The 14330-nt window shown below is 37.6% G+C and overlaps 1 protein-coding gene across 1 annotated transcript in view; it reads right to left on the bottom strand.

Moving 5' to 3' along the window:
* Nucleotides 1-13058: 13058 nt before the first annotated feature.
* The window catches only part of KLHL2 (kelch like family member 2), a 38261-nt gene continuing 36989 nt past the window's right edge, over nt 13059-14330 (bottom strand). Inside the window, exon 15 of the mRNA XM_034411421.3 lies at nt 13059-14028. Coding sequence (XP_034267312.2) covers nt 14000-14028 — 29 coding nt within the window. The 3' untranslated portion in view covers nt 13059-13999. The remainder of the gene's footprint in view (nt 14029-14330) is intronic.

The raw sequence follows: 14330 nt of genomic DNA, 5'->3' as shown, positions 1-14330 counted from the left end.
TACATACACGTAAAAATGAATAGCCTAAGCTACCTGGGAAAAAAAAAAAAAAAGATTTTCTTTTTTAAAAAAAATATTGTTATTAAAGTTTTTTTAAAAAACAAACAAAAACAGATATTTACATCTTCTTTTCAACATCTTCGCATCAGTGATCCATATTTATACATTTTCTCTTTCTTATCTTAATGTATCTTTTATAGATATATTTCTAGTATATCATATATATATACCCTTATAATTTATTCTATCATTCTAGTTATTATATTTACATTTGACATAAACATGTACCTAATTTCCTTTCCACAATTTTTATATCTTCCCATTTATTTCTATATTTCTCCAAAACATTTTGATTTTCTATACAAAGAAACCGAGGCTCCATTATTGTTCTTCCTTGTTAGAGAAAAGTTATTTCTCATTTGCTGTGACTATTAATGGCTTTTGGCATGGACAAGTAAATAAGCCAATCAGAAAGCAGCTAATAGTTTGAATCTCCCAGGCTTTTATATTCCCTCCCCTAACTGTCACAGTTGACAGTATAAAAGGAGATTCTTGACAGAAAACTGTGCTCTTCTGTTGGTTCTGTTGGTTTAGCTCTTCTGATGGTTTACAAGACTCTTTCTTCTGAGGAGGAATAGCCAGAACTAACAATGCTTAGAGCGATTACACACACAAACACACACACACACACACACACACACACACACACATACACACACACTGTTCTTTTTTCATAGCTGACATATATATAGTCATATATAGCTTCTCCCTTGCTCATTTCAACGTCTTGCCCTCAGCATTGCTGAGACGGACGATGTAAGAGGCTCCCAATAAGTGAGCGGTTATGCCCCTGTGATAGAGCTGAGATTGAAACTGTGGAGCATGTTCTTTTATACTGCCCTATGTATAACGCAGGCAGGACTAAATTACTCTCTGTCCTAGAAACAGATCTCTCTGGATCCAATGCTAGTAATTTGACCTTATATTGTTTAGGAGATGGTTCTTCACACATTACTTTTCAGGTTTCTAAATTTGTTTAAAGAGCTGTAACTATTAGGCAAGGCTTCTGATAGCCAACTGTTTATGATGTTACTTTCCCCACCTTCTTTTGCAACTATATTTGTATTTTGGTCTGTGACTGCAAATAAAAGTTATTATTATAGCTGACAGGATATTTAAGCAAAGGAATGAAATATGATTTAGTATTTGAATAGACATTGTTTTATTTCTATATAAATGAAAAGAGTTTGTTGTGAACTACTCCTGAGGCTCATTTGTTAAAGTAGATCTTAATAGAGATAAAGGTTTGCAGTACATTGATTTATTTCCTCCACGACATTCCTATTCCCAATCTGGGCTGCAAAACTGGCACTAAAGACACACAATTTTCTCGAGTTTTGCAGCCCAGATGCGGCCAATCAGTTATGGAATCTTACTGGCAAAGTTCTAACCTTTTTCCTACTTGAGGTGTGTTTTATATTGATTGTTTTCTGGTATGATTTGATTGCTTATTTGTACCCTATGACCATCATTAAGTGTTGTACCTTATGATTCTTGACGAATGTATCTTGTCTTTTTATGTACACTGAGAGCTTATGCACCAAAGGCAAATTCCTTGTGTGTCCAATCACACTTGGCCAATAAAGAATTGTATTATAGTATTGTATTGTATTGTATTGTATTGTATTGTATTGTATTCAACTAACTAGTTCTTCTTGTATCATATTTTCAAGGATAGTTTTATGATGTGCAAAAGCTCATCACCTACCTGTTTTACCATCTGTTTTGATTGACTGTAGTTAATGGAAAACTTCTCAGAACGTAAACCTGAAACGTTCTACCATTTTAAAAGCAAGCAGATATTCATTTAATTGAAGACTGCTTCTTCCCCAACATTCATTAACGAACTTCTCAATAATTTTTTCAATCATAAGGAGTACAGCGCTTCAGTATAGTCCAAAGCTTCTGTAAGGTCCCAGAAGTTTCCTCGAACCATTGAGATGCCAAAGAGAGTGAGATTCAAGACGAGGCTTACAAAAAGAAGCAGATTTTATTTATGGTTAAAACAAAATACTGGGTGAAACTATAGTATATCCAGAACATACAGATACAATCAGTGGTGGGTTGCTCCCGGTTCGGTCCGGTTCTTGCAAACCGGTAGTAATGGCAGCGGAAGGCTCCGCCCAGATGTCATCATAAATGATCTGTGCATGCTCAGAAGCCTCGCGCGTGCGCTCCCACTACGAACCGGTAGCAGAGATAAGTAGAACCCACCCCTGGATACAGTGCATGTAAGGAATAGCGACACTTTGGGAAAGGTATGACGTCCTTTTATACCTTCAGAGGCATTAGTTTAACACCCAATTCTGGCCCCTTGGCCCATGCCTTCCTTTGGCAGTGCAGCAAGGAACAGGGGGGTTGAGTGCTTAGCAACAGAGGGGTTAGGTCAGGGGTGAAATCCTACTGGTTTGGACTGGTTTGGGCAAACTGGTAGTGTTGATTGGCATTGGTTTGCTGAACCGGTAGCAATCATCCCTGGTGGCCCCGGCCCCGCCCCCACCCGCCCCCCTACTCAACAGGAGCACTGGGCAGGGATGGAAGGCGGCCTTTTCTGCAGCATCCCCCTCCCCTCTTTCAATCGCCCTCCAAGGGGGGCTCTGTCTTTGCAGAAATGGGGCTGGCGGTTTGGACAGAGGATTGGCGGGGGGGGGATGCGCCACCCTCCGGGATGGAGAGCAGGGCAAGAAAAGGCTCCAAGGTTCACTTGGGCAGTCAAGCCATATGGCGGAGGGAAACTCAAAGTGTTGAGGGCTTCAGAAGGGCAGAATGTGCTTCAGAATGTGCAGCTCCTGGCTCTAACAGTGAGTGGCCATGCCCACTGGTCACATGGCCACCAAACCACGCCCACAGAACCGGTAGCGAAAATTTTTAGATTTTACCACTGGTCTGGGTACTTAGCAACCCTGCTTCTTGAGATATCCACTAGGCACAGAATTGTACAGAAAAACAAGTTAACAGAAGTTAGATCACTGGTAGGAGTAAATGGCTGAGACAATTCCAATTCTTAGCAAAGCAATTCTTACAGAAGCAAAACAGCAAATATTATTATGTCCCAGTAATTCTACCTATTCTATTATTATGTCTCTACATTCCTCCCTTTTTTTATTTTGAACAGGATATGTCCTGTCAATGGTGAACTAGAGGTGTATGGGGACAGTCTGGAGGACCATGATATTTGCCAGTTTATCGGGAGAGGTAGAAGACACTATGCGTTGGATTAAAAGGATGAAACAGAGGAGGAGGAGGAGACCTCCAAAGGTTAACAACACTAGAAATCCAATCCTTTTCCAATAAGAGAAGGGACTGCCAAACCAGGTGAAGTCAACTGCCCCAGTCCAAGTGTGTACTGGGATGTGTGCGACCTTCTCCACTTTGGCAATTTTGCCCTGTAGAGCTTTTCCCTGATCAGAAATTTTGTAAACAAAATTTGTGAGATTAAATTTTCCACACACACCTACTAGTACTTTTGCTAACAAATAGTGTAAAGCAAACATATTCTGAGATATCGCTGTTTTAAACAGTGTGCTGTTTAGCTATTAAATTTAAGCACTGCCTATAACCTTATAATTCTAAACAGCATATAAATGGGAGTTCTACAGCCATACATATCATCTTCTGCCCAGGTGGCTGGTCCATATACCTGAATTATTCTTTCTGGAGAAATCATCCTTCCATTCTCAACATTCTCTTAGATTTTTTTTTTTTTGATTTATATGCCGCCCTTCTCCGAAGACTCAGGGCGGCTTACAATGTGCTCAGCAATAGCCTTCATCCTTTTGTATATTTATACAAAGTCAGCTAATTGCCCCCACAACTGGGTCCTCAATTTACCTACCTTAGAAAGGATGGAAGGCTGAGTCAACCTTGAGCCTTGGCGAGATTCGAACCCTGCAGTAATTGCAGGCAGCTGGTCTTAATAACCAGCTTAATAACAGGGTGCCTTAAACCACTGTACTACCAAGGCTTTTGGTATTTGTGGCCTACTTTCTCATAAACAGGTACACCCAGTCTTTTACCTTGTTGTATGGGCAGTAGAAAAAACTAGGTTTCACATTGCCTAATATACATGCTTCATACCATCGCCTAGGCAATTGCACATAGGCAAACATTCCACATATCCAATATAAGCCAGATGGAGTCTAGTTATATTTTCAAATGGATTACTAGGTTGTGTCAGGTTAATTCCAGACTGAAAGTAAGTGAAGAAAACACCCTTGCTTGTAATATGTTTCACACTTATCGTTGCATGATATTCTCCTGTTAGCCCTATGCATAAGAAAATTATTCCCAAATATTGAACCATTGCATCAATACATTTTATATTGTCAGGGATTATGATAATACTATCTCCTAGGACTACTGTGTTCAAGTCAGGTTGATCTGATTCAATGCCCCAATCCTCCGGTGTAGGATATATATAGGAATAGAGTTTCTTTCTTTTTTTTTATTGAAAAGTTTTTTTTATTTTTTTATTTTTATTCATTTTATATTTTAAATTACTAACATTACAAACAACATATACAATATTTCATTTCAATATTTTATTGAAAAAGTTTTTCAAATACAAATTTTTCCCCCTTTCCCCCCCGCTCCCTAACCCCCCTCCCCCTCCCCTCCCCCCATGGCTTCTACAAGATGAAATCCAAATTAATATCACATTATATAATACTTTACCACCCTTTTACACCACCCCCTATGTGCTAAACATTTCTTTCTAACATTATTATTATGTCCCCCGTATACTATACATTTCAAAACTGCATTTGGCTATAAAACTATGTAATAAATCCTAATTTGGCATTTATTCTACTCATAATCTACCCATTTCCTCCACCTCCATACATATATCTCTTAATTCAAATCTTTTAAGTATATTAATATCTAAACATAACATCCCTTTTCCTAAACTAAGCAATCAGTAACATTACCTATCACCTTGTACCATATCAATTTTATTTCACCCACTTTCCTACAGGTCTACCATACATAATATATTTAATATCTTTATTCTTCTGCCCATATCACTAAAATATATTTTCATATATAAATAAAACTCTCAAATGACTTTAAATTTGTATTCCATATAGTATCTTCTGTAATGTCTTTCAACTAGATTGTTAGTTCCATCGACCATGTTAGGGTAACATCAAGTCCTGCTTCCAACAATATATTCAGTATCTTCAATTACCATCAGCCCCCATCATTAATAAGTATTTCTGTATATAAAAAAAAAAACCCGAGTGACTTTTTAGTTATATTCCATATGATATCTTCTGTAATGTCTTTTATCTAGATTATTAATTCCAACAACCACGTTAGGGTAACAGCCAGATCATCTGCATGCCCCAATTCCATAGTTCTCTTGCCTTATAGCTCAACATATACGTAATCCATTTTTCAGAGAGTCCAAAGTAGAAAGTTCCAATCCGCTCAATCACAGGCCATCTTCCACATCCCAAAAACACCAGCACTGCAGAGATCTGTTATTCTTCTCAAAATAGTATAAGTCTGCAATTTGCCTCAACTATATTTTCATGTATCAGCCTTCTATAAATCCCGCTTATTATATTTAATCGTTTCTTAAGTAACTGGCATTAATCTGTTGGCTAAAAAAGAATTGTAGTTTAATTTTTTTTAGTTTTGTAGAACCTGCTTCTTCTTTTCTTAACTTGTTGTGGTTTAGATCTCCACCCTGGTTGCCTTTCTAGGACTTGTATATCAGCTGATTGAATTACATGCTGGTCTTTAACTTGATAAGACATCAAATCGAGATCCAAAGTCGCCTCTCTTATATTTATAGATGATCCAGCTATAGCCTCTGAAGGAGAATCCAAAAGCGGCTCATCCAAAAAGCCCTCTATAACTTGTCGTTTTTCCATTACCTCCATCTCCATCTGCTTAGCCTGAGTTTCAATCTCTTGTTCATTTTGCTTTTCTTTATCCCCCTCCTGTATTCCTAACACTGATGGCATACGTGGAGATGTTGGGCCCATTTTAAAAACCTTGTTGTAAAATTCTTCCGCTTTTTCAACAGTGTTTAATTGATATCTTTCTCCTTGATATCTCAATATTATACCAACTGGAGCATCCCACCTAAATGGGATGTTTTGTTTCTTTAGCTCAGTCACCAAAAATCCAAAGTCCTTTCTATCTTTTAACATCTTGGACGGCAGCTCTTTATATATCCAGATCTTCATTCCATTCATTTCTAAAGTGGAGTTGAAAGATTTTTGCACAATATCATTTCTTATTCCTTTATCAGTAAAATAAATCACCACATCTCTAGGCAATTGTCTTTGCTTTGCCACCCAGGAATTTACTCTGTAGGCCTTATCAATCTTACAGAATACTTCTTCAGAGCTGACCTTTAAAATCACAGCCAGTACTTCAGCAGACATCTTTCTCAAGTCTTCTCTGCTATTTTCCTGTATTCCCCTCATTCTGATCGCAAATTCCATAGATCTGAATTGCATCATTGTAACTTCGTTTTCAATCCTTTGCTTTATATTATCTACATTGTAAATCTTGTGATCAGCTTCCTTCATTTTAGACTCTACTTCTGAGCTATTTTCTTGAATCATTGTCAAATCATTTTCAATTCTTTGTATTTTATTATTCAAATTATGAATCTTATAATCAGCTTCCTTCATTTTAGACTCTATTTCTAAATTGATATCTTTATTCATCTGTACAATTATTTCTGAAAAGCTTTTCAAAGCTGTTACAATATAGCACTTCAGGTTATCATACTTTTGTTGAACCAACTCTTTAATTTCCTGTCTAAATTTTTCAAGATTCTGGTTCATAATCTCATCATGTCTTGCCAACTCCTCCATAACAAATTCCTTTAAATCTTTAAAACCATTCTTCTGCGTCTGCGAGCTCAAAAATTGCTCATGTGATTTATAAATGGGGGAGGGCCCCCCCCACAGCTTGGTTGTCTGGCTTTGTCAGTTTTAATGCCATCCTGCCACACAAACAGACTCTTTTTAAAGAGAAAGTCTTCTCTCCACACAATATCAATATCAAGTCTCTAAGAAAGGAAGAAGCATGAAACAAAAAAATTTTCTCTTCTCTTGTAGCCAGCACTATTGCTTCAAATACTTTGTAACATATTAAACCATTCAAACGGAAAGACTTTCGCTTTCAGCTTTCTTCTCAAGCCTCAGCCAGCCACCATTTTAAACTTTTTTTTCCCCTTTCACTCTTTCTTCATTCTTAAAATCAATCATAGGGTTGTTACAAATACTTGCAGTTTAGAGTCCCAAATCCAGATTTCATCCTGCTTATTCAAGCAATCTGTTAGTTTTCGCTAATTAGGTTGGTCACATCGTCTAGCTCTGCAAAGCGCAGAGTTCTCCTGAAGCCCGGAGCAGCGGCGAGCTGGACAGGGAGCCTCATCCTGCTTCCTCCCCAAGAGTAAAAAAAAAAACTCTGGGGACTTCGCAGAGGGCTCTACCTGCTCTCGCCGGCTCACCTCACATTTCCTTAAGGAAACGGAGTTTTTCGAGCCGCCTCCCAGCTGTAAAGGCGGCTCTTTATGGGCGGCGGGGGTGGCGGTCCCAAAAGACTGCCTAGCGACAACGGAAGCCAAACCGGAAGCCTCTTAGGAATAGAGTTTCTATGGGGAGCAATTCCTTGCACATTTCCACAATCACAGTGTCCTACTATTCCCCACAGACATATATCAGTTCACAATCACAACAATAAAAACAACAACATTCAGTGATACAGTTACAATCATAGAACCAACACAATCTGTAGACTGCGAACTTGCACAGCTTCTTTGGGGATCTTCAGATGGACTAACATAGGCTACCACCAGGTCGGAAAGACCAAAAAGGCGCTACTCCTGCAATAAGAAAAATCACAAACAAAACCCATTTATACCACAATGACTACATCAGTTTTTTGAAATGTTTATTCTCAGCAAGTCTTCTACAAGAATAACTTTCCACTCCAAGTTCTTCCACTGGTCCTTTTACACATGTGTAGTGGTTCCACCCTTTGTCTTTAGTTTGGATTGCTGTTTCAGTGGTCAGCAGGATTTGGCAGGAACTGTCCCAGGGTTGGCTAAGTTTTTCCTCATGTCAGGTTTTATCAGGACCCAATCACCATACTGGAACTTATGACCAAAATCGAGAGGTAGGGTTTGAGCTAGTAGTCCTTCATTTCTGAGGCAAGATAAAGAAGAGGAGAGGCCAAGTATACAGTTCTTTACAGACATATCTTTAGTTTCATATTATGGAATTTCCCCCATTCTGTCCAAGTGGAAATCCAAACATCATTTCAGAAGGCAAGGGCAAGGGTAAAGATTTGGCTCACGGCATACACAATTTTGCATTCCACGGAACATGACATTCCCACTGAATTCCCACTGCCTCCATGATTGATTGAAGCCCTTTTGCACAAAAATGAGTCCCTGGTTGTTGTCTATAGCTTCTACTACTCCATATCTAGGTATAATCTATTCCAATATAATTTTGGTGACTACTATTGCAGTGCCTCTCATGGCTGGATAAGCCTCAACCCACCCAGTCAAGTGACCCATTATAAATATTTATGTTTCCCTACTTGAGGTAGTTTAATAAAATCAACTCAAATGCATTGAAATGGTCTCACACTAAAGTTCCCCTCCCTTTTATGTGTAGAACTTGTTTACTATTTTACATACTATACATTTTTCACATATTTGTCACAATCCACAGCATCCATAAACTTCTACAAACAAGTCACATCATACCTTAGTCCCCCAATGACTACCGTAATGTCCAAAATCAACGTTTGCCTTCCATCCGGTACTACCCCTGATTTACCTCCCCACTTTCTACTGCTCACATTTTCTTTAACTCATTCTTCTCACCTAACATTAAACATTCAGTTCCTTCTGCCGCTACCATCCTGGCTTCCACGTCTGCTAAATTATTACCTTGAGCTTCAAAGGAATTCAAAGCTTGATTTAAGGCATACAATTCACAACTCTGTGCAAACCAACTTAACTTTCTAGTTTATACCAAAACCTCTTCTCTTACCGTCTACCATTTTCTTTTCCCATGTATAAACAAACTGACTCCTTCTCAGCACCAATATCTGATCATCCTAGCTGGATTCTAGCGAACATCAGTGGTTAAAATCCTTGAATCTGTCAGCCATCGACTGGCTTTTTGGTTCAAGATCACCCTCACTTGAGGAGGGGCACTAGGGCGCCTCCAAAAAACAATTTTCTGCTTTCCCTCACTAACACTGCTGTAGCTGCCACTGCTTTTTTTTTTAAAGTTTTTTTATTTTTTAGACACACAGACAGACATACATACAATGTATTTTTTCTGAACAGAGTATTGGCCGGTTCACAAATTTAAAAAATTTTAGTCATTTCAACACAATTTATATATTCTCTTTTTGCCATAGTATTTATTCTATTTCTTTCTTTCTTTCTTTCTTTCTTTCTTTCTTTCTTTCTTTCTTTCTTTCTTTCTTTCTTTCTTTCTTTCTTTCTTTCTTTTTTAAAATCAATATTACCCATTCATCCTAACTCTAATCTTAACCAAATTCCATTTTCCCCTTCATCTCTATATTATATCCCTTAAGTTTTAAATCTCATTTAACATAATTCCTAATATTGCAATCATTCATTTCATATCAAAATAATAAACCAAAACATTTTATACCGTACATTTCCTTAAGTCTTATTCCAAATAATACACTCCAACATCTTAATAAAAATAAATTAATTATATAACAGTTTTTTTCTTTATATAATAATAATAATAATAAACCAATTTACTTCCTTAAATCTTATCTCTAATTTTCAAATACTTTGTCAAAGATATATATTTATACCTCTTCAAACAACATTTTAATCATTTCTACTTACAGCTGCCACTAATTGAACACAATCTGGCAATCCTTAACATCAGGATCTAACATTTTAGACAAAAATGTTACTGACTTTCTCTTTCCTCCCCACTTCTGGATTAAAACCCTCAAAGCCATTCCCTTATCCATGTAACACTAGGCTCTTTTGCATATCAGTCTTTATTCAAAATAGCATAATTATTTATTCACAGCCTACAATATCCAGTCAATCCTAGAAATTTCCTCAGCTCCTTCAGATGTTATTTATGTTACTTCTTTCATTAATTAAATGTCCTAAGTATTTTATCTCTCCTTCTACATATTGTAATTTCTAACTCATCTCTGTGACAATTCCTAAAAGGGCAACAACTTGTGCTGCTAACAAACAAACAAAATGCTATAGAATGGAGCACCTTGACTCAGAAGCATTCAAAATACACGCAGACATAAAGACATAAAAGAGGGAGGTAAGAAGAACAGTTTCAAAAATAAAACAAACGATCTAAATGAGATATTTAGTCAATACTATGAAATATATTTGGGTCAAACTTTAGTGTTAATTCTCTGCTTTTAGTAAAATAAAATGAGATTCCTTCAGATGGAAGCAAATTCTCATTAGGTTAAAAACATTTACAAATGTAAACAAAACATTTCAAAATCATTTTTTTATATATAGGTTTAATTAAGCATTTGAAACCTCAAAAATTTCCAGAAATAAAAAATCAAAATTGTATTCAGAGCAGAAAAGAAAATATATCTGCATAACTTTTATATGCAGATGAAACAGACCAAAACAGTGAAAGGCAAGGCTGCAAGGACAGGTCACCCATTTGCCCAGCCTTTCCCAGACAGACTTGGCAGAGAGAGAGAGGGGGAGATGGTTAAAATGAGCAGAAAAACTGTATTTCCCTTCTTGCCTGCTTCTCTTGCTCTTCCAAGGCAAAAAATCCTTGTGTAAAAGAATGACCTGGGGGAGGGGGGCAATATAGAGAGGAAAAATGTTTAAACTACACAGAATTCTCACCTCCTTTCTCCACAAATATCTCTCCCACATCCTCCCATCTCTTTCTCTTGCAAACACTGGACATCGCCTTTTTCACTTATGTCACTACAACAACAAAACTTTGCAACTTACTGTTTCTTTATACGAAAGGGAATCTAGGGATGGGGCGGTTAAACATACAGGCATTCCCAGGTCACAGGATCACTTCACCTTATCACTCCTTATGAGCCTTGGGGCATCTCACACACACACAGACACACACACTCACATTTGTACTGCAATCAGACTTTTTGTGTAAACCAATTTCACATACAAAAATGTAATTTCATGCTTATAATTATTTCAGGGAACTTTTTCACAAACCAATGAGCTCCATTTTTATTAGTGGGTCTCATCCTCCCTGCAGATTTGGAAATGATTACACACACACACACACACACACACACACACACACACACACAATTAAACAAGATTTCCAGACCTGTGGAGGTTTTGTCCCTTCAAATTTCTATTTATTTTTCTTTTTAAAAGACATTTTTAAAAGCAACTTTTACTACCACCAATTAAAAAAAAAAAAATTTATACTTTTTTTCTTTTTTACAACATGTTTTTAATGTGTTCCAGTGGGCTAACACGCAGCCTAATGGAAAACACGGCCCTATTCTTTTTACTAGGTTATTTGTTTTGAACAGGCTACCAGTATGGTTGCCCATTTTTTCCCCAAGGGATTTCTTTCCATCAGCTCGAATCCTGACTATACCTTCTCTTTCTCCTGAGGGGATTTCCCAGACCTTTCCATTGGTTCAAAGCCTCACCAAACCCTCCCTTTTTCCTGGACCTCCCCTGCCAGTCTGACGTTTGGTCAGAACCATCTCCTGAACTTCAAAATTCCATGTCATTCCACCAGTCACACTCCTTTCAAAGTTAGGCAAAACTCTAGTAGGTATTTCCCACATCCCAGTTACTCACACACACAAGGAAACACTCCCCACCCCTTCCCCCTCCAAAAAACTTTCTACTCACCTAGAAGAGCTCAGTTCCACAATCCTCTGAGCAAGCCTCTTTGGTTAGGCGTTCAGGGTAGGCAGAATAGGAGCCTGCCAGCAAATGACCTCATCAAAGTCACTGGATAAAGTTTTCCAGGAGCGCTCTTGACTTCACTTCTGGTCCTAGCTGGTTTCTACCGTTCGCTGTAGTGAAGGCCACTGAACTACAAAGAAGTTCAGCTTGTGAGCAGCTGAATGCAGCAACCTCAAAGGAACAATGCCCTCGAGCCCCATGTTGTTGGGCACCAGAAAACGTAAGGTCCCAGAAGCTTCCCGAGCCACTGAGATACCAAAGAGAATGAGACTCAAGAGGAGGCTTGCAAAAAGCAGCAGATTATATTTATGGCCAAAACAAAATACTGGGTGAAACCAGTGGTGAAATTCAGCCAGTTCTATCCGGCTTGGGCGAACCGGTAGCCCGGCGTTGGGAGGCTCTGCCCACCCACCTGGACATCATCACGTCCTGTTTTTGACCCTCTGCGCATGCATGCTCACATTTGCAAACCAGTAGAGCAAAGATAAGTAAATTTCACCCCTGGGTGAAACTATATCCAGAACATACAGATATAATGCATGTAAGGAATAGCCACACCTTGGGAAAGGTATGGCATCCTTTTATACCTTCAGAGACATTAGCTTAATACCCAATTCTGGCCCCTTGGCCCATGACTTCCTTTGGCAGTGCAGCAAGGAACAAGGGGTTGAGTGCTTAGCAACAGAGGGGCTGGGTGCTTAGCAACCCCGCTTCTTGAGATATCCACCAGGTGCAGAGTTATACAGAAAAACAAGATAACAAGGTAACAGAAGTTAGATCGCTGGTAGGAGCAAATGGCCGAGGCAATTCCAATTCTTAGCAAAGCAATTCTTACAGAAGCAAAACAGCAAGTTATTATTATGTCCCAGTAATTCTACCTATTCTACTAATATTATGTCTCTACACTTCAAACACCATAGTACTAAATCATGCACTAGAAATAAAATCAACATATTACATTAACTAGTTCCATAATCTGTTTTTGGTATTGTTTCATGAGCTGATGAGACGGAAGCTATCTGCCAATGAAAGAGCAATCAGATAAAAAGCAACCCCAAACTTGAGAAAACAAGTATGTAAATTTTTATTAAAGAAAACAGATCAAAATGACAATACTTTGGGTCAAATTTAACACATCCAGAAGTTTAATGTATTTCTTGTACAAATATGTTCACATATAATACAGTAATTAATAGTAGCTAACAGTTTTAAATAGTTACACCAACTTTTTAAATAGTTACACAGGAAGAGTTTTAAATGCCATGCAAGTAAAATAACCCTCTACATTCATTTTATTCCATAATTATCATGCCCAATTACAATTAAGATAAATACATTAAAACATAACAAAGGGATCTTGCTGAATATGAATCACCAATATAAGTTAAAACACTTTTTAATTGAGTTTTGTATGGTATCAGTTTCATGGCATTAGTAAATATCAAAATATATACCTCTGTTTTACAATGTAGTACTGGCACATTTTGGAATACCATGCCAGTTATAAATAATATCAGTAAGTCCCTAACAAATATAAAGAAAATTTATAAATATGCAAACATTTGTAATGTAACCAAAGATGAGTGAGAAAAAGTAATACGGACATAAAACCTACTATTCATGGACATTTTACCCCCCCCCCCCCAAATCTTTATTTTTTAACTTTCCACAGAACATATTATGTTCTACTAGAAAAAAAATCTATAGTCAACCATATGGGAGACATGATTGGCTCTTAAGAAAATGAATTTTGTCTAGAAATCCAGCAAATAAGGTCCATACAGTTTTGTACATCTCCAGTAGATGCAGCCTACTGTGGAATAATGCTACACTTTGCTTCAACCTGGAATAATCTTCATTTTAAACCTTAATTGCAGTTTCCAACATGTCTCAGTGCACAGCTACAAGTTGAGAAGTGCTTGGATGCTTAATCACTTCAACACTACTTGTTAAAGCTTGCTTTTTAAGTGCATAATCAAGAGGGAAAATATCTGCACCAATTCACAATGGTTTGTCAATAACAGTCACACCTAGAAAGAGAGATGCAAGAGATCAATTCTTTGTATTGGAACATTCCTAAATAATATTGGAGTTTGTTCACAAATGCTTCATATGCTTGTAATACTTGTCACGAGTACCACCTTACTGAAGACAGGATATGGAATCTAAAAAAGTATAAGCTATCCAAATCCACAGACTTCTCAACAAAATCTCAAAATGATAAAACATGCATTGTGATATCACAATATGCATTTTGTCATTTACTTCTCTCCTTGCCTGACCACAGGATCAATGATTCCACAATTATTAACTTATTTTGCACCATATGCTA

This window comes from Pantherophis guttatus, chromosome 8 (genome assembly GCF_059756535.1).
Source record: "Pantherophis guttatus breed Tessera chromosome 8, ASM5975653v1, whole genome shotgun sequence".
NCBI classification, from domain to species: domain Eukaryota; kingdom Metazoa; phylum Chordata; class Lepidosauria; order Squamata; family Colubridae; genus Pantherophis; species Pantherophis guttatus.
The sequence above is the reverse complement of the archived record's forward strand: the minus strand, read 5'-3'. Positions and strand labels throughout refer to the sequence as shown.